General features: G+C 47.7%; 1 protein-coding gene across 1 annotated transcript; it reads left to right on the top strand.

The window, feature by feature from the left end:
- Nucleotides 1-1,390: 1,390 nt before the first annotated feature.
- On the top strand, nucleotides 1,391-17,403 carry RFLNB (refilin B). Its single transcript, XM_083379883.1, has 3 exons — nucleotides 1,391-1,605; nucleotides 13,522-13,613; nucleotides 15,729-17,403. Exons 1-3 carry the CDS (start codon nucleotides 1,441-1,443, stop codon nucleotides 16,048-16,050), a joined length of 579 nt encoding a protein of 192 aa, XP_083236009.1. The 5' UTR covers nucleotides 1,391-1,440; the 3' UTR covers nucleotides 16,051-17,403.
- Nucleotides 17,404-19,265: the final 1,862 nt, after the last annotated feature.

Here is a 19,265-nt window from a genome sequence, read left to right as displayed (position 1 = left end):
GTCTGAAGTGGTATAGGGTTTCCTGCCTGAGCAGTGGGTTGGACTAGATGACTTCCAAGGTCCCTTCCAACTTTATCGTTGTTGTTGTTATTATTATTATTATTATAAAACATGAAACTCAGTCAACTGAACACTCAAATTGGGTGGCACTAATGGTTGACACGGGTTGCTGCCAGCATCCTAGGTATCAACCAGGTATCTCCTTAAAATGTAAGATGTTCCGAGTAGCGCAGTTTTTTGTAGCTTTGCTGGAGTTATTGCAGGAAGCTGCAATTTCTTGATGTATTTTGCAAAGTTTTTGGACATAGTTCCCAGTGCCCCGATGACAATGGGTATCACTGTTACGCGTTTCATCCATAATCGCGCAGTTTCAATGGCCAGGTCGCGGCATTTCGTAATTTTTCCCAGTTCTTTTTCTTCGACTCTGGCATCTCCTGGTACATCGATATCAATCAGCTATACGCTTCGGTTCTCTATGACTGCGATATCTGGCGTGTTGTGTTCCAAATGGCGATCTGTCTGTATTCGGAAGTCCCACAAGATCTTCACCCTCTCATTCTCAACAACTTTTTCCACCCTCTGTTCCCACGACTTTTCGGACACAGGCAAGTCGTATTTTTTACACAATGCCCAGTGGATTAGTTTAGCAACTCGGTCATGTCTATCTTTCTAATTTTTTATTATTATTATTATTATTATTATTATTATTATTATTATTATTATTATTATTATTATTATTATTATTATTATTATTATATTATTGTTGTTGTTGTTGTTGTTGTTGTTATTATTGTTATTATTATTAATAATAATAATCAGTGCTTTTTTTGTAAAAGAACAAGGTGCCGGAACTCACACATGTCATACAACCCGCCTTGCCTACCCTACAAGGTTCCATTCAAAAAAGGTGCCGGAACTCCGTTCTGAGCGTTCTATGAGAAAAAAGCCCTGATTATTATTATTATTATTATTATTATTATTATTATTATTATTATTATTATTATTATTATTATTATTATTATTATTATTTACCTCTACCATTTCAGACAAAAGGGCTGACGCTTGCAAAAAACGACAATCTCCTTTGCTGGCTGTTGCATTTGCGCACGCCCCCCCAAAATAAACCCCCCAAACCTTGGGGACCCCCACTCTGAACTGGGGCTCGGCTGTTCCCAAGGCTAGGGCGACCCTCCCCTCCCCAGCTGTTGCCCGCTGAGCTTCCCCTCCCCGGAGCGGAGCAGCGCGCCTGCGCGGCCCCCTCCCCATTTCGGGTGGGCCCTGGGAAGCCTCCTCCGGTCCAGGAGGGACTCCCTCCCCTCCCTCTTGGCAGAGGGGCGGGGCATGCAGGGAGGGCGGGGCCTCGGCAGGCTCCGCCCCCTCCCCTCCCGGGACCAGCCTGGCTGGCATCGCAGCCGGAGCCCAGCCGGGCAGAGCGCAAGGATGGTGGGGCGGCTGAGTCTCCCGGAGGCGCCGGAGCTGCTCGACTCGAAGCGGCCGCTGGACAGTCCCGACTCCGGCCTGCCGCCCAGCCCCAGCCCCAGCCCGGCCAGCTGGCTTGCTCAAGGGCTGCCCGAGCCGGAGGGCGCCGCCAAGCCGCCGGGCAAGGTGAGCGGGGGTCCCCGGGGGCGGAGGGAGGGGCTGCTGCGCGACATTTGCGCGCCATCCAGCCGGCTTGTGTGGATGGACGGGGGAGGGAAGGGCCGGGAAGGGCCGTTTACACCCGATCGACCCCTTATTAGCAAAAGTGGGGTGGGGGCGGGGGGGTGGGTGCTTCGCAAGAGGATCCCGCGGGGGTCTCTAATAATAATAATAATAATAATAATAATAATAATAATAATAATAATAATAATAATAATAATAATAATAATAATAATAATAAAGTTGGAAGGGACCTTGGAGGTCATCTAGTCCAACCCCCTGCTCAGGCAGGAAACCCTATCCCATTTCAGACAAATGGCTGTCTCCAGTCTCTTCTTAAAAACCTCCAGTGTTGGAGCTTTCACCGCTTCTGGAGGCAGGTTGTCCCTCTCTTGGGGATCGAGTCAGGATCGCGCAGCCCTCCCCACCCCCCACCCCCAAAGCAGGGAGCGATGACAGCCGGGCGGGTTGGAAGAGGAACTGGGGGTGGGGAATGCTAGTCGGGGATGATTGACACCCCCCTCCTCACTCCCTCGGCTGGGGACTGGGGCAGCGGGGGGGGGGAAACCCTCCGCCTCTTAATCCGATTTAAGCGTGGAAGAGGGTTGGGGAGCGGGGACTCACCCTCTGGATCTTGCGGGGCAAACGAAGTTGGAGCGGAGAGATCTTGGCCGAGTTCAGTCAATGAATCGATCAGAATAGGGTGGAAGGGACCTTGGAGGTCATCTAGTCCGACCCCCTGCTCAGGCAGGAAACCCTACACCATTTCAGGCAAATGGCTGTCCAGTCTCTTCTTGAAAACTTCCAGTGTTGGAGCATTCACCACCTCTGGAGGCAGGTTGTTCCACTGATTAATAGTTCTAACTGTCAGGAAGTTTCTCCTTAGTTCCAGGTTGCTTCTCTCCTCGATGAGTTTCCATCCGTTGCTTCTTGTCCTGCCTTCAGGCGCTTTGGAGAATAGCTTGACTCCCTCTTCTTTGGGGCAGCCCCTGAGATACTGGAAGGCTGCTATCATGTCCCCTGTAGTCCTTCTTTTCTCTATTTATTTATTTATTTATTTATTTTATTTTATTACATTTACATACCACCCTTTCCCGAAGGACTCAGGGCAGTTTACAGGGTGATTAAAAAACCAAAATACAAAAGTTAAAAACAAATTTAAAAAAATTATATTAGTCCCTGCATAAATAAAACCCCAGTTAAAATAAGATTAATCCTCAGCCTGGGCCAGAGAGATACCAAATTCCTAATTTGAAAGTGGACTGGGAAGAATCCCCCTCCCACCTCGTATTCTGCATTTTCACTTATTTAATCTTCCTTTGTTTTCCTATTCACCTGTTTTAATATTTTGTACTTTGGCTGGAGTGTCCTCAGCATTGTGAGATTGGGTGTACAGGTTTGTCCTCGACTTACAACTCTTGGTTTAGTGACCATTCGAAGTTCCAAAAGCACTGAATGAATTGGCGACTCTCTTTCACACTTACATCTGCTGCGGCATTCCCCTGGTCATGTGGTCAAAATTCAGACGTTCGGCAAGTGACTCGCATTTATGACGGTTGCAGTGTGATTACCGTTCACAAGTAAAGTCAAGTTTTGCATCCTTCTGACAAGCAATCTCAACAGAGAAGTCAGATTCACCTAAGAACCGTGTTACTAATTTAACAAATGCAGTGATTCACTTAACAACTGTGGCAAGAAAGGTTGTAAAATGGGGCAAAACTCACTTAACAAATGACTCACTCAGCAACAGAAATTTTGGGCTCAACTGTGGTCGTAAGCCGAGGACTACCTCTATAAATTCTCTCTCGTTCACTGTCTATCTTTCTATCTCTATCATGTCTCTCCCTCTCTCTCATTCTATCTATCTCTCCATCTATTTGTCTATCTCTCCTCTCTCTCTCTATATATATATATAGGGTATCATCTCTTTCTCTCAGCTTAGCTCTATCCCTGTCTTTGTATCTCTCTCTCTCTCTCTTTCTATCATCTCTATGTTTCTATCTATCTAATCTATCATCTCTCTGTTTCTATCTAATTATCTATCTATCTATCTAATCTATCATCTCTGTTTTTCGAAATAATAATAATAATAATAATAATAATAATAATAATAATAATAATAATAATAAAGTTGGAAGGGACCTTGGAGGTCATCTAGTCCAACCCCCTGCTCAGGCAGGAAACCTTACACCATTTCAGGCAAATGGCTGTCCAGTCTCTTCTTAAAAACCTCCAGTGTTGGAGCATTCACAGCTTCTGGAGGCAGGTTGTTCCACTGGTTAATTGTTCTAACTGTCAGGAAGTTTCTCCTTAGTTCTAGGTTGCTTCTCTCCTTGACTAGTTTCCATCTGTTGCTTCTTGCCCTGCTTTGGAGAATAGCTTGACTCCCTCTTCTTTGGGGCTGCCCCTGAGATATTGGAACACTGCTATCATGTCACCCCTCGTCCTTCTCTTCATTAAACTATACACATACCCAATTCCAGCAACCGTTCCCTATATGTTTTAGCCTCCAGCCCCCTAATCAATCTATCATCTATATCTAATCTATAATCTGCTTTTTATCTATCTATCTATCTATCTATCTATCTATCTATCTATCTATCTATCTATCATCTATCTATATCTATATCTATCTATCTATCTATCTATCTAATCTATCATCTCTATGTTTCTATCTATCTCTATCATCTATCTATATCTAATCTATAATCTCTCTCTTTTTATCTCTGTCTATCTATCATCTCTGTGTTTCTGTCTAATCTATCATCTCTGTGTTTCTATCTATCTAATCTAATCTAATCTATCATCTGTGTTTTTATCTGTATCTATCTAATCTATCATCTCTATGTTTCTATCTAATTATCTATGTATCATCTATCTATATCTAATCTATAGCTCTCTCTTTTTATCTATCATCTATCTATCTATCTATCTATCTATCTATCTATCTATCTATCTATCTATCTATCTATCACATTTTTAAACCGCCCATCCCCCTTCCTCAGAAATAAATGAATAGAATAGAGTAGAGCTGGAAGGGTCCTTGGAGGTCTTCTAGTCCAGCCCCCCCTCCCTCACGCAGTAGAACCTACACCATCCCAGACATAATCTCATCTTTAAAATCTCCTGTAATGACTTACATAACCACAGCTGCTTTTTGCCACCTGCCATCCCCTCCTCCACCCTCAGGCCAGTTTATTCAGATTTGGGGCATATATTTTTTTACGGCTGCCAGGTGGTATTTAATAAGAAGTGCCTGGAAGGCTGGAATTAAGTGTAATACATAAGAATTGTGATTTTTTTTTCCCCTAACCACGTAGGACTGGATTACGTTCGGAGGCTGTTCCTCTGGCTTGATTGACATAACTCAAGAAATTAGCACAATGGCTTTGTCATGTAAGGGAGCATTAATCAGATGAAATGACCCTGATTTGGGGGTCTTCACAATGCCTTGACCTTTAAGCTAGCCAAAGGGGACAATGGGGTTGTGTGAATCCAGGCCCTGGAATTTTAATGGTGTGTTTGTAGTGCATCTATCCTGTGAATCTATCTTACCTGGGTGCAGGGAAACGGGGAGAAAGAGTTCCAGTGCTTCAGCCCCCCAAATATAAGAAGGTGTCATAAGGTCACCCCTACCCATGCGAGGATTGTGGCCAGGAGACCACACCAGCTGAATAGCTAATACAGATGGTCCTTGACTTATATGAGTTTGCTTAGTGGCCGTTTGAAATGACGATGGCAGTGAAAAAAGTGACTTAGGACCGTTTTTCACACTTAACACCCGTTGCAGCATCCCCCGTGGTCGGGTGATCAAAATCCAGAGGCTTGGCAACTGGCTCGTACTTACGACAGCCGCAGCCTCCCGGATCACGTGATCCCCTTTGGCGACCGTCGGACAAGCAACGCCAGTGCAGAAGCCAGATTTGCTTAGCCACCAGGTTACTAAGGGCAGTGATTCGCTTAACAACGGTGGCAAGCAAGGTTGTCAAATGCGGCATAACTCACGTAACAACCGTCTTGCTTAGCGACGGAAATCTTGGGCTCAGGTTGTGGCCGTTCAGTCGAGGACTGCCTGTACCCCCTTGTGCGTGTTTGCACAAGAATCCCAAACTATTTTTTTTCTTTTCCAGGAAGCAAAATCTTTATTGTCCAGTGTTTTTTTTAATCTGACGACATCTAGTTTAGATTCCAAAATGTCTTCCAATATATTTGTAATTAATAATTTTCGGACAGGTTTCTCAGATCTTGAAAAGCCAAAACGTCAGCTCATCAACTACCCGTTACCTTGTGAAGTCAAAATTCTTCTTCCATCAATCAACTGCCACTGTTTTTAAACTAATCTTGTTCAAGAGATCCCATGAAACAGTAAACATCTAATTGTTTGGGGGGGGGAATGAAAAAAAACAAAACACAACAACATAAAATTGCAGAAAGAGTCCAAACTATTTTCAGTTAATTTTTCCCCCCTAATTTTTGCTTCAACAACCCTGGTTAAGGAAATCTACTTCCTCCTGATGGAAAAATAACTCAGCTTGAAACATGCTGAGCAGAACTGCACGTTGCTATAGATGCAGAATTAATCCATTTGCAATCTTATGTTCTTGAGGAAGGTGGAAAAGGTAGAGATACTTTAAATATACATCAGTAAGTTCAAGTGAAAAAGTACTCAAACCCTCTTCTGGGAATTTTTAGGAAGGGAGGGGGCGAGCTTTGCCCCTTAAGCCTCTGGCCCCCCCTTTCTCTCCCCCCCATGCGCCCCCCCCCACTCAGCCATGCGATCCCCTTTCCCTGGCCAGGAAATGCATGTCTGCAATCTCCATCGCCTTCACAGCTGCTCCGGTTTGCAGGCACCATTTGTCGGGCAGCTGCTGGGCCCTCAACATGCGTAACCGGATTTCAGCGAGGGGGGGGCCCAGGAGGTTGAGGGTGTTGCAACCACAACTGTAGATCAGCTGTGGGGGGGTGTGTGTGTGGAGAGGAAAGAGGGACGAAATGTAGTGGTGTACCGTAGCGACTTCCTCTCTTCTTCCCGCTTAATGCTGCGGATTGCGAGAGCAAACTCCAGGGGGAAGGTGACCTGACCTGAGTTTCCGATTTCAGGGTGGGGGTGGGTTGCGAAGGTGCTCCCCCCCCCAGCAGAGAGGAGCTTTGAATTGTGGCTCAAGGGTAACACGGGTGAGCGACAGCTGAATTGGAAAGCCGCCTTGGAGTAGAGGTGAAGGCAGCAGAAACTGGGAGACAGTGAATTCTAGTTTCAGTTTAGGGCTAAAAGCTGGCTGGGTGACTTTGAACCAATCACCAGGAGACGGTGAGTTCTAGTTCCGCCTTAGGCATGCAAGCCAGCTGGGTGACTTTGGCCAATCACCAGGAGACGGTGAGTTCTAGTTCCGCCTTAGGCATGAAAACCAGCTGGGTGACTTTGGCCAGTCACCAGGAGACGTGACTTCTAGTATTGCCTTAGGCATGAAACCCAGCTGGGTGACTTTGGGCCAATCACCAGGAGACGTGACTTCTAGTCTTGCCTTAGCCATGAAAGCCAGCTGAGTGACTTTGGGTCAGTCACCAGGAGACGGTGAGTTCTAGTTCTGCCTTAGGCATGAAAGCCGGCTGAGTGATTTAAGGCCAGTCACCAGGAGACGGTGAGTTCGAGTTCTCACTTAGGCACGAAAGCCAACTGGGTGTCTTTGGGCCAGTCACCAGGAGACGGTGAGCTCTAGTCCCACCTTAGGCATGGAAGACAGATGAGTGACTCAGCCCACCTCATAGGGTTGTTGTTGTGGGGAAAACAGGAGTTTGTGTTTGCCCCTTCAGTTGTTTATAAAGTCATATAGGTAGGATAAAAATCAACCATAATGAAATGTATATATGTACGTGTGCTGGTCCAAAAAAGTGCTACTCGGCTCCTCCAGATTTTTGGCTCTCATTGGCCAACCCAAGCAGCTTCTTACGCTGGTTACAAACAGGTTTGGGGTTCACCTAGCAAGCGGCCCCTTCGCAAGGCCCGGTATTTTTCTGCATCAACTTCACCCATCTCGCTGCTGCAAGACCCTCTGGAGGGTTTCTCTGTCAATGCTGCCCATCCCGAGTTGGAGAGGGACCCCTAACCTCTGCTCTCTGTCGAACGGGACACCTGTAGCTCAGGGCTGAACGGAGGGGCTTCCTTGTTCTCCAAGCGCGGATGGCGCTGATGATGGTACCTGGTTGGGTCGTGAAACGTCTGCAAGAAAACAACCCAGCTCAGAGAGCACCAGGGACCCCACAGTCCATTTCCTCCTCCTCCTCCTCCTCTTCCTCCTCCTCCTCCTCCTCCTCCTCCTCCTCCTCCTCCTCCTCCTCCTCCTCCTCCTCCTCCTCCTCCTCCTCCACACACTTCATTCCCTTCTAGAACTGATGATGTTACCTAGCTGGGTAATGAAACATCTGCAAGAAAACAAGTAAGCTCAGAGACCACTAAGGACCCCACAGTCCATTTCCTCCTCCTCCTCCTCTTCCTCCTCCTCCTCCTCCTCTTCCTCCTCCTCCTCCTCCTCCTCCTCCTCCTCCTCCTCCTCCTCCTCCTCCTCCCAAACCCCAGTCCTTTCTAGTACTAATGAAGTTCCCTAGTTGAGTTGTGAAACGTCTGCAAGAAAACCACCCAGCTCAGAGATCACCCAGGACTCCACAGTCGTCGTGGTCCTCCTCCTCCTCCTCCTCCCCCCTCCCCCTAAACCTCTATCCTTCATGATGTTCCCTACTTGGGTCATGAAACATCTGCAAGGAAACCACCCCGCTCAGAGAGCACCCAGGACCCCACAGCTCCCCCTAGCCTTGTGCCATGGATCGGCCTCTCCTTCCAGCAGAATTGCAAAGCCAAATGGCACATCAACTGAATTTTTAATCCCCTCTTTGGTGCCCTCCCCCCGCCCCCCCTCAGCCCTGTGGCATCGTTTTCTACTGAAGTGGCAATTTTTCCTAACCGAAGAAAGAGGAACGGTCTGGCACGGGCGGGATACGGATTCCTTTGGCCCCCGTTGAGGCAGCAACTAAAAATGCTTTCCACGCAGCTTGAAGTCTGGATTAATTAAGGGCAGGGAGTGGTTAGCAACCGGTTCCAGCCTTCCCCGTGCCAAGACAGTAGCTGTTTCGCTTCCCTGTTTGAGGAAGCCAACATTGTAGGCTTGCCGAGTTCATATTCACTCGGGCCTCCCCCAGGCAACGTTCAGCTCAGCGTTTCTCCAGCTTGGCCGCTTTCAGAGAGGTGGACTTCAACTCCCAGAATCCCCCCAGCCAGTAAGGAGGCCTCGACTTACAAACCACGATTCGGATTGTCGCTAAGCAAGTCAGTCCCTGCCCTATTTTTACTAGGCTTTTGGGACACAATGGTTAAGGGAAATCGCTGCCGTTCTTAAGTGCGTCGCACAGTCACTGACTGAATCCTGCTTCCCCCCCCCCCCTTGATTTTGCTTGGAGGGAAGGTCAGAAATGGATATCGCGTGAGCAGCTGCGATTGTCTTAAATGCATGCCGGATGCCAGGCGCCTTAATTTTGACCATGTGACCTTAAGGATGCTGCTATAAGGGTCGTAATTGGGAGGACTGCTTGTAAGTCACATTTTTCTATGCCGTTGTAACTTCAAACGCTTGCCAAATGAATGGTTGTAAGTTGAGGACTACTTATTAAATACATTAAATGGAATTCTGGGAGTGGAAGTCCACCCCCCTTAAAGCAACCTGGCTGGGGAATTCTGGGAGTGGAAACCCACCTATCTTAAAGCAACCTGGCTGGGGAATTCTGGGAGTGGAAACCCACCTATCTTAAAGCAGGCTGGCTGGGGGATTCTGGGAGTGGAAGCCCACCCCCCTTAAAGCAACCTGGCTGGGGAATTCTGGGAGTGGAAACCCACCTATCTTAAAGCAACCTGGCTGGGGAATTCTGGGAGTGGAAACCCACCTATCTTAAAGCAGGCTGGCTGGGGGATTCTGGGAGTGGAAGCCCACCCCCCTTAAAGCAAGCTGGCTGGGGAATTCTGGGAGTGGAAGTCCACCCATCTTAAAGCAGGCTGGCAGGGGGATTCTGGGAGTGGAAGTCCACCCCTCTTAAAGTAACCTGGCTGGGAGTGGAAGCCCACCTATCTTAAAGCAACCTGGCTGGGGAATTCTGGGAGTGGAAACCCACCTATCTTAAAGCAGGCTGGCTGGGGGATTCTGGGAGTGGAAGCCCACCCCCCTTAAAGCAACCTGGCTGGGGAATTCTGGGAGTGGAAACCCACCTATCTTAAAGCAACCTGGCTGGGGAATTCTGGGAGTGGAAACCCACCTATCTTAAAGCAGGCTGGCTGGGGGATTCTGGTAGTGGAAGCCCACCCCCCTTAAAGCAAGCTGGCTGGGGAATTCTGGGAGTGGAAGTCCACCCATCTTAAAGCAGGCTGGCTTGGGGATTCTGGGAGTGGAAGTCCACCCCTCTTAAAGTAATCTGGCTGGGGAATTCTGGGAGTGGAAGCCCACCCATCTTAAAGCAGGCTGGCTGGGGGATTCTGGGAGTGGAAATCCGTGGCCAAGGTCGAGAAACCCTGATTTAGCTGCTGCAAACAACAAGGGATGAAAATGGGGCCAGCCCCACAGGAAATCTACAAAGCTGCACATCAAAAGCAAGACAGCATCTCCGGCTGGGGTTCCCTCCCAGGAATATACATGATGCCTGCTGGGAAACACAAACTGCCAGAGATGTTGCAAGGCGATTTAATTTCTTGTTCCAGAAAGAGGATTAGAGGCAGCTGTTCGTGGAGTCGTATGTTAAGCTATGCTGGTGTGTCATGACCTATGAGGTCCAAGTAAATACGCTGACCAGTGGAGAAGACCCCAGCATCTCTAGGGCATACTGGTGTGGGAAGAATCCAGAGGAAAAAAATATATTTTGGGAAATATTAAATAGGCAGAATATATTTCCCCGAAGGATCTTAAAGGCAGAAACCCATGTCCCCCCCCCCCCCGCAACCAGAAACCAGGTCTGCAGAAATGCAGATGTGATAATCTTGTCAGAAAGATTGGAGCCAGGAAGCTGGGATTAGAAAGACAAAGATCTCTAGGATCCACATTGGAATAGCTCATTTCCCATCTCCCTCACCTTTTAACAGAATAGCAGGGACCTTGGAGGTCATCTAGTCCAACCCCCTGCTCAAACAGGAAACCCTACACCATTTCAGACAAATGGCTGTCCAGTCTCTGGGATTTCCATCCTTCCCATCACAATAATAATAATAATAATAATAATAATAATAATAATAATAATAATAATAATAATAATAATAATAATAATAATAATAAAAAATAATAATAAAGTTGGAAGGGACCTTGGAGATCATCTGGTCCAACACCCTGCTCAGGCAGGAAACCCTATACCATTTCGGACAAATGGCTGTCCAGTTGGAGCATTCACAGCTTCTGGAGGCAGGTTGTTCCACAGGTTAATTGTTCTCACTGTCAGGAAGTTTCTCCTTAGTTCCAGGTTGCTTCTCTCCTTGGTTAGTTTCCATCCGTTGCTTCTTCTCCTGCTTTCAGGGGCTTTGGAAAACAGGCTGACCTACCTCTTCGTTTTGGCAGCCCCTCAAATATTGGAACACCGTTATCGTGCTTCCCCAAGTCCTTATTTTCATTAAACTAGAACTACCTAATTCCTGGAACCTTTATATGTTTTGGCCTCCAGTCCCCTGGTCATCTTTCTTGCTCTTCTCTGCACGCTTTCCAGAGTCTCACCATCTTTTTTATATTGTGGCAACCAAAACTGGATGCTGTATTCCAAGTGTGGTCTATCTATGTGAGGAGTCCCCAACCCCCGGGCCGTGGACTGGTAACAGGCCACAGCATGCCAGCAACCGGTCCGCACAAACAAACAAACAGCCCCATCCATGTGATGTAGGCAGTACACAAAACTGCACACGCTCCGGTCCATGGAAAAACCTCTCTCTCCACAGAACCGGTCCCTGATGCCCAAAAGGTTGGGGACCTCTGATCTATGCTATATACATTGGGACTCTCACCATTACAATGCCTTGGCTACTTTGCAGATACTGGTTTAGATGATTCGAAGGACAGATGGTCTAAACTCAGCAACTTTCAGATGGGTGGGCTTCAAGTCCCAGAATTCCCCAGCCAGCATGCTTTAAGATGGGTGGGCTTCAAGTCCTAGAATCCCTCAGCCAGCACGTTTTAAGAGGGGTGGACTTCCACTCCCAGAATCCCCCAGCCAGTGTGCTTTAAGAGGGGTGGACTTCCACTCCCAGAATCCCCCAGCCAGTGTGCTTTAAGAGGGGTGGACTTCCACTCCCAGAATCCCCCAGCCAGTGTGCTTTAAGAGGGGTGGACTTCCACTCCCAGAATCCCCCAGCCAGTGTGCTTTAAGAGGGGTGGACTTCCACTCCCAGAATCCCCCAGCCAGCCTGCTTTAAGAGGGGTGGACTTCCAGAATCTCCCAGCCAGCATGCTTTAAGAGGGGTGGACTTCCACTCCCAGAATCCCCCAGCCAGCATGCTTTAAGAGGGGTGGACTTCCACTCCCAGAATTCCCTGTTCCAAATTACAATGGCACTGAAAAAAACTGAATTACAACTATTCCTTGCACTTTTGACCATTGTAGCATCCCTAAGGTCACGTGAGCAGAATTAGGGCACCTGTCACCCAGCGTGTATTTATGACAATCCCTCAGATCACGCCATCCCCACTTGCCGCCTTCCCAGCTGACCTCCGACAAGCAAAGTCAACGGGGGAAGCAGGATTCACTTAATGACCGTGCGATTCACTTAAGAACGGCAGTGATTCGCTGAACAATCATCTCAAAAGCGCTCATAAAATTGGGCACGGCTCCATTAACCATCAGCTTGCTTAGCAACGATCCCAGTTGTGGCCGTAAGCCGAGGACTCCCTACGCTATAGTTTGTGGGGGCCCCGGCTCCCAGAATTCCCCAGCCAGCAGAACCCCATTTAAAAATGGCTGAGCTTGGTAAACGTGGATCTGGATCCCAAGAACAGCAACCAGGTTTAACGTTTTGCGATAACTGCTGAATGGAAGGTTCAGATTGTGTAGCTGGCTCCGTTTTCCTTGCTCTTGCGTTAGATGTGACTGTGTTCCTTTGGGTCTGTTTTTTTCACATTTCTTTTGTGCTTCAAACACCTCCTTTCTGAGGGTGGATACAGTGAAAGGGGAAATGGACGAGCAGCACCCAAACTTACGTGTATGTATTTATGTATGGCGATATATTTGTTGACTTGTTTGTGTAAGAAATGGGAAAATAAAATTGAATATGTAGTTGTTAAAAAATGAAAAATGTTCATATATATGACATGTAGATAGATAGATAGATAGATAGATTTATATGCTGATATTCTACTTAAAGGGACGTGGTGGCTCAGTGGGTTAGGACGCTGAGCTTGTCGATCAGAAGGTCGGCAGTTTAGCGGGTCGAATCCCGAGTGCCGCGTAGCAGAGTGAGCGCCTGTTACTCGTCCCAGCTTCTGCCAACCTAGCAGTTCGAAAGCACGTAAAAATGCAAGTAGAAAAATAGGGACCGCTCCGGTGGGAAGATAACAGCGTTCCGTGCACCTTTGGCGTCTAGTCATGCCGGCCACATGACCACGGAGACGTCCTCGGACAAGCGCTGGCTCTTCGGCTTTGAAACGGAGATGAGCACCGGCTCTTAGAGTCGGAAACGACTAGCACGCACGTGCGGGGGAACCTTTACCTTTTTATTCTACTTAAACTTATATTTTTATTTGTGTGCATAATGCACTATATTAGAATTGTGTATCACTGAATCAGGACCTCTGTAGATAGGTTGTTGTTGTTGTTGTTAAATATTTATAAATAAATAAATAAACAAACACCTCCTTTTTTTTTTTTTTTTTTTGGACAGGAGACCTCGTCTTCTCCCAACCCTCTGCGGCTCTGCCCACTCTCCTTTGGCGAAGGGGTGGCATTTGATCCGCTGCCACCCAAGGATGTGAGGTAGCTTCCTTCGTTTTTATATTTGGGGCTGTTAAATGTCCACGGAGGTTCTCCGTCATCCAGGTCAAGGTTGTCCCAAAGGTGCTTTTTCAGGAGGGAACTGGACTTTCTTGTTTTTCTTTGAAGACGTTTCGCTTCTCCTCCAAGAAGTTTCTTCAGCTCTGTCTGGATGGTGGGGAAATGGAAGGATTTATATTCCTTGCGGACTGCTGGTCATTTGCCTCCTTTTAAAGAGTCGTTGAGTCCGCTTGGAGGTTTGTCTGTGTCCTCGGGGTCACCTGAGCGGTGCAAATGGGTGTGGAGCCTTCTTGGCTGCAGGATGTTTTCCACCCTGGGTCCCTTCCCTGTTAGAGACGGGCACGCAGGCTGTTTATTTATTTTATTTATTTATTATACTTTTATAATATATGGGGACGAGTCTGTCCTGTCTGCATCTCCAGCTGAAAGACAAATGGGTCCTGTAGTGTCTGCCGTGTTTTCTGGAAATCCCTTCATACTTCTGCACCTGCGCTTGGTGAAGGGACCCAGGGCAGGCAAGAAGGCTCCACACCAGGGGTGGGATCCAGCCGGTTCGCACCACTTCGGCAGAACCGGTAGCTAATTTTTTGGTTGCTCGGGCCCAGAGTGGACTTCCGGAAGCGGCATCCACACAGAGAACCGGTTGTTCACCTGTTTGAATCCCACCACTGCCTTCCTCCCTCCCTCCCTCCCTCTCTACCTTCTTTTCCTCCTTCTGTCCTTCCTTCCTTCCTTCCCCATCAAATATCTTCCTTCCTTCCTTCCTTCCCTCCTTCCTCATCAAATACTTTCCTTCCTTCCTTCCTTCCTTCCCTCCTTCTTTTCCTTCCTTCCTTCCTTTCCTTCTTCTGTCCTTCTTTCCTTCCTTCCTTCCTTCCCTTCTTCATCAAATACTTTCCTTCCTTCCTTCCTTCCTTCCTTCCTTCCTTCCTTCCTTCCTTCCTTCCTATCCTTCTTCTGTCCTTCCTTCCCCATCAAATCTCTTCCTTCCTTCCTTCCTTCCTTCCTTCCTTCCTTCCTTCCTTCCTTCCTTCCTTCTTTTCCTTCCTTCCTTCCTTTCCTTCTTCTGTCCTTCCTTCCTTCCTCATCAAATACCTTCCTTCCTTCCTTCCTTCCTTCTTTTCCTTCCTTCCTTCCTTCCTTCCTTCCTTCTTTCCTTCCTTCCTTCCTCATCAAATACCTTCCTTCCTTCCTTCCTTCCTTCCTTCCTTCCTTCCTTCCTTCCTTCCTTCCTTCCTTCCTTCCTTCCTTCCTTCCTCATCAAATACTTTCCTTCCTCCAGTGGTGGGATTCAGCCAGTTCGCACCACTTCAAGCAGAACCAGTAGCTAATTTTTTGTTGCCCAGGCCCAGAATGGACTTCCAGAAGCGGCATACACACACACACACACACACACACACACACACACACACACACAGAGAGAGAGAGAGAGAGAGAGAGAGGGGGGGGGGGGGAGAGAGAGAGAGAGAGAGAGAGAGAGAGAGAGAACTGGTTGTTTTCACCTATTTGAATTCCACCACTGCTCCACACCCACTTGCACCATTCAGGTGACCCTGAGGACACAGGTAAACCTCCAAGCGGCCTCAACGACTCTCTAAAAGGATGCAAATGACCAGCTGTCTGCAAGGAGTATAAATCCTCCCATTCCCCACCATCCAGTCAGAGTTGAAGAAACTTCTTGGATGAGAAGCGCATGTGCAAACGGGCCTGTGCGGGCGTGAGTGCTGCAAATGGGCGGTGCTAGCACCGGCAGGATGCTTGAGCCGGCACTAATGCCAGTGGGACACTTGGGGGCGGGGCGGTGCTAGCGCCAGCAGGATGCTTGGGGCTACGCTAGAGTGAGTGTGGATGGGTGAGTGTGGATGGGTGTGTGTGTGTGTGTGTCTGTGTGTGTGTGTGTGTGTGTGTGTATGCACTGGCCATCCCTTCACGCGGCCCAGTGGCCAAGCAGCCACGGCCCGGTAGCGGGCTACAGCCCATTGGTTGGGGACCCCTGCTCTAAGCTTGCTTGTTTTCCTCCCAAGAAATTTTGGAAATTTCTAAATTTTTCCTCCCAAGAAAGGGATGTTCAACTGTATTATTTTTTTCCTTGCTCAGGTACACCTCCTCAGTGACGTACGACTCCGAAAAGCACTTCATTAATGATATTTACATGCCGGTCCGGCTCGGCGTGTCGTCTTGCAGCCAAACCATCGTGTGTGTTCCCGACAGCACGTGGCGCAGTTACAAAGTGGAGGTGCAGTTCCACCTTTGCAACCGGCCTGGGAATTTCAGAAGCACCACCATTGTGTACCCAAAGCACACCAAGACTGTGTACACCACTACCCTGGATTACAATTGCAAAAAATTCAACCGGAAATTCTTGTCTAGCGTCGAGTTGGAATCGTCTGGAAACGAGATCCACCCGGAAAGCTGTTGACTTTCAATTCTCTCCGGCTGCAACTCAAGTCGCTTCTTCTGCACTGCCCTCTTTTTTATGCTCAGGAGTGACCTGTTGAACATCCGCACCACGATGGGTTCAACAGGCCACAGGAAACAGGAAGGGACAGCATCGACCAATGGTTGCTTTGCTTCTTGCTTTAGCTAGTCCTCGGCTTACAAGTGTTCATTTAGTGACTATTCAAAGATGCAACAGGCACTGGGAAAAAAGTGACTTAAGACCGTTTTTCACACTTACGACCATTGCAGCCTCCCCGTGGTCACGTGATCAACGTTCGGATGCTTGTCAATTGGTTCGTATTTATGACGGTGGCGGCGTCCCGGGATCAGGCGATCTCCTTTTGCGACCTTCTGACAATCCAGGTCGATGGGGAAACCAGGTTCATTTAATCGCCGTGTCACTAACAACTGCAGTGATTCACTTAACAAAAGTCATCCAATGGGGCAAAAGTCACTTAAATGTTTCACTTAGCAACGTAAATGTTGGGCTCAATTGGTGGTGGTAAGTTGAGGACTACCTGTCTTCGTTGGCAGGCCGTGGAGTTAAAAAAAATAATAATAATTAAAACTCTAATCTCTGATTGCTCTCAAAATGAATTTCTTTTTTTTTTAAAAAAAAAATCTAATTTCTCTCCATCCATGTTCTTCCTTCTCATCTTGTTGAGATCTGTGAGGAAAAAAAAAATCTGAATGGTTGATTGCAAGTGACCTGCCAGTTTTGCTGAAGCCCAAGACAGGGAGAAAACCTTTTCTTTGAATGGGAAAATAGACTGTGGAGGAGAGAGAGAGAGAAAGAGAGAGAGAGAGAGAGGGATAGAGGGATAGAGAGAGGAGAAAGAGAGGAGAGAGATGGCATTCCAGAGTTTTTTTTGGGGGAAAAAACACTGCCTTTATATAGATTTTCAAATACAACTCAAACAAAGCCAGAAATAAACCAGCTTTCCACCACCACGGATGTAGTGGAATTTAAAAAGAAAAAAAAGAAAGAATTAGAACTACTTTTAAACCAGCATGAAATCCTTGTGTAAAGAATCTCATATTTCATCAAACGGTCACCTTAAAAATTGGTTCCTTTGTAACGTGCCTTTCTGCTTAGAAGTTCCCGTACTTTTTCCTTTTACGTATAAAAATAACAGTTCTCCCTCCCCACTCTTTTCTTTTCGTTTCTTTTTTTGGGTGCTTCTGATGTTTTCTTATATGGGGGTGAAAATCAGGATCTGTTTTCTAAGAGGAAGCTTAACTTTAAGTAAAGTGACTTACTTTTCTTCTTGCTTTAAGTAAGGGGAAAAGAACTCGAAGGGATTGCGGAAATTATATGGTTGTCCTGATTCAAAGTGTGTAAAAAAAATAAAATAAAAGTTTTTTTTTCATCTCATCTTTTAAAGCCGTTGTTATTTTTAGGCTAAATTCAGCACTTCCTTTCTTTCGGTTATAGCAGTATTTTTCAAAGTTGGGAACTTTTAAGATGGGTGGACTTCAACTCCCAGAATTCCCCACCCATCTTAAAGGTTCCCAACTTTGAAAAACGCGGAGGTAAAGTATAATATATAGATTTTGCTGGAGCAGTCCCTAATTTTAGATCGATGTAGAATTTTACGTTTACGTTTACGTTTACATTTTATTTAATTTATATACCGCCCTTCTCCCTGGGGACTCAGGGCGGTTCACAGGGCATATAAATAAAAATACAATACTATACAAAAGTTAAAACAGAGATTAAATCAATGCCCAATTAAAAAACAATAATACAATCTAAAATAACAATTTAAAACCCAGCTCCCCCATCAGGCCAGACCGGCCAATTCAAACAAATGGGTCTTCAGACCACGACGGAAAGTTCAGAGGTCCGATGCCGTCCGGAGCTCCACCGGCAGTTGGTTCCACAAAGCCGGGGCACCCACAGAGAAGGCCCTCCCCCTGGGGGCCGCCAGTCGGCATTCCCTGACCGGAGGCACCCTGAGGAGGCCCTCTCTGTGGGAACGCACAGGGCGGAGGGGAGTTGAAGCCGGCAGCAGGTGGTCCCCGAGGTAACCCGGACCCATGCCATGTAGGGACTTAAAGATCATAACCAAGACCTTGAACCTCACCCGGAAGACAACTGGCAACCAATGCAGCTCGCGGAGCAAAGGTGTAACATGGGAGTACCGGGAAACTCCCAAGACAACTCTCGCGGCCGCATTCTGTACCAGTTGGAGCCTCCGAGTGGTCTTCAAGGGAAGCCCCATGTAGAGAGCATTACAGTAGTCAAGGCGAGAGGTCACGAGCGCATGAGTGACCGTGCACAGGGCATCCCGGTCCAGATAGGGCCGCAACTGGCGCACCAGGCGAACCTGGGCAAAAGCCCCCCTAGTCACGGCCACTACATGATCTTCTAGGGTAAGCCGTGAATCTAGGAGGACTCCCAAGTTGCGAGCCCTATCCACGGGGGGTAAGAGCTCACCCCCCATAGAAAGAGATGGAACATTTTGAATGTCCCGGGATGCCGGAATGCACAGCCACTCAGTCTTGTCAGGGTTGAGCTGAAGTCTGTTCCTCCCCATCCAGACCCGAACCGCCTCCAGGCAACGGGACATCACAGCGAGGGCATCACTGGGGTGGTTTGGGGTCGAAAAGAAAAGTTGGGTATCATCGGCATATTGATGATACCCAACTCCAAAACCACGAATGATCTCACCCAGCGGTTTCATGTAGATGTTGAACAGGAGAGGCGAGAGAACCGACCCCTGAGGAACTCCACAAACGAGAGACCTAGGGGCCGATCTCTGCCCCCCTGCCAACACCGACTGCGAACGTCCCAGGAGATAGGAGGAGAACCACCGAAGAACCGTGCCTCCCACTCCCAATCCCCTGAGACGCCGCAGCAAGATACCATGGTCGATGGTATCGAAAGCCGCCGAGAGGTCTAATAGGACTAGGACAGAGGAATATCCCCTGTCCCGAGCCCTCCAGAGATCATTCACCAGAGCGACCAATGCCGTCTCCGTGCTGTACCCGGGCCTGAAACCCGATTGGTAGGGGTCCAGATAATCCGCTTCATCCAGGACCAGAGGGAGCTGATGCGCCACCACACTCTCAACAACCTTCGCAAGAAAGCGAAGGTTGGAGACTGGACGAAAGTTGTTCAATACAGCTGGGTCCAAGGCAGGCTTCTTTTTTTAAAAAAATAATCTGTAGTTCTACTCAGGATGTTTGAAG

This window comes from Vipera ursinii (assembly GCF_947247035.1).
Source record: "Vipera ursinii genome assembly, chromosome: 1".
NCBI classification, from domain to species: Eukaryota; Metazoa; Chordata; class Lepidosauria; order Squamata; family Viperidae; genus Vipera; species Vipera ursinii.
This window is presented reverse-complemented; position numbering and strand designations above follow the sequence as displayed.

Bases quoted from the DNA above. Each gene is read 5' to 3' on its own strand.
- RFLNB (XM_083379883.1), top strand. From the start codon at position 1,441: ATGGTGGGGCGGCTGAGTCTCCCGGAGGCGCCGGAGCTGCTCGACTCG. The intron at 1,606-13,521 runs GTGAGCGGGGGT...TTTTTTGGACAG, and splicing joins CCGCCAAGCCGCCGGGCAAG to GAGACCTCGTCTTCTCCCAA. The intron at 13,614-15,728 runs GTAGCTTCCTTC...TTCCTTGCTCAG, and splicing joins CTGCCACCCAAGGATGTGAG to GTACACCTCCTCAGTGACGT.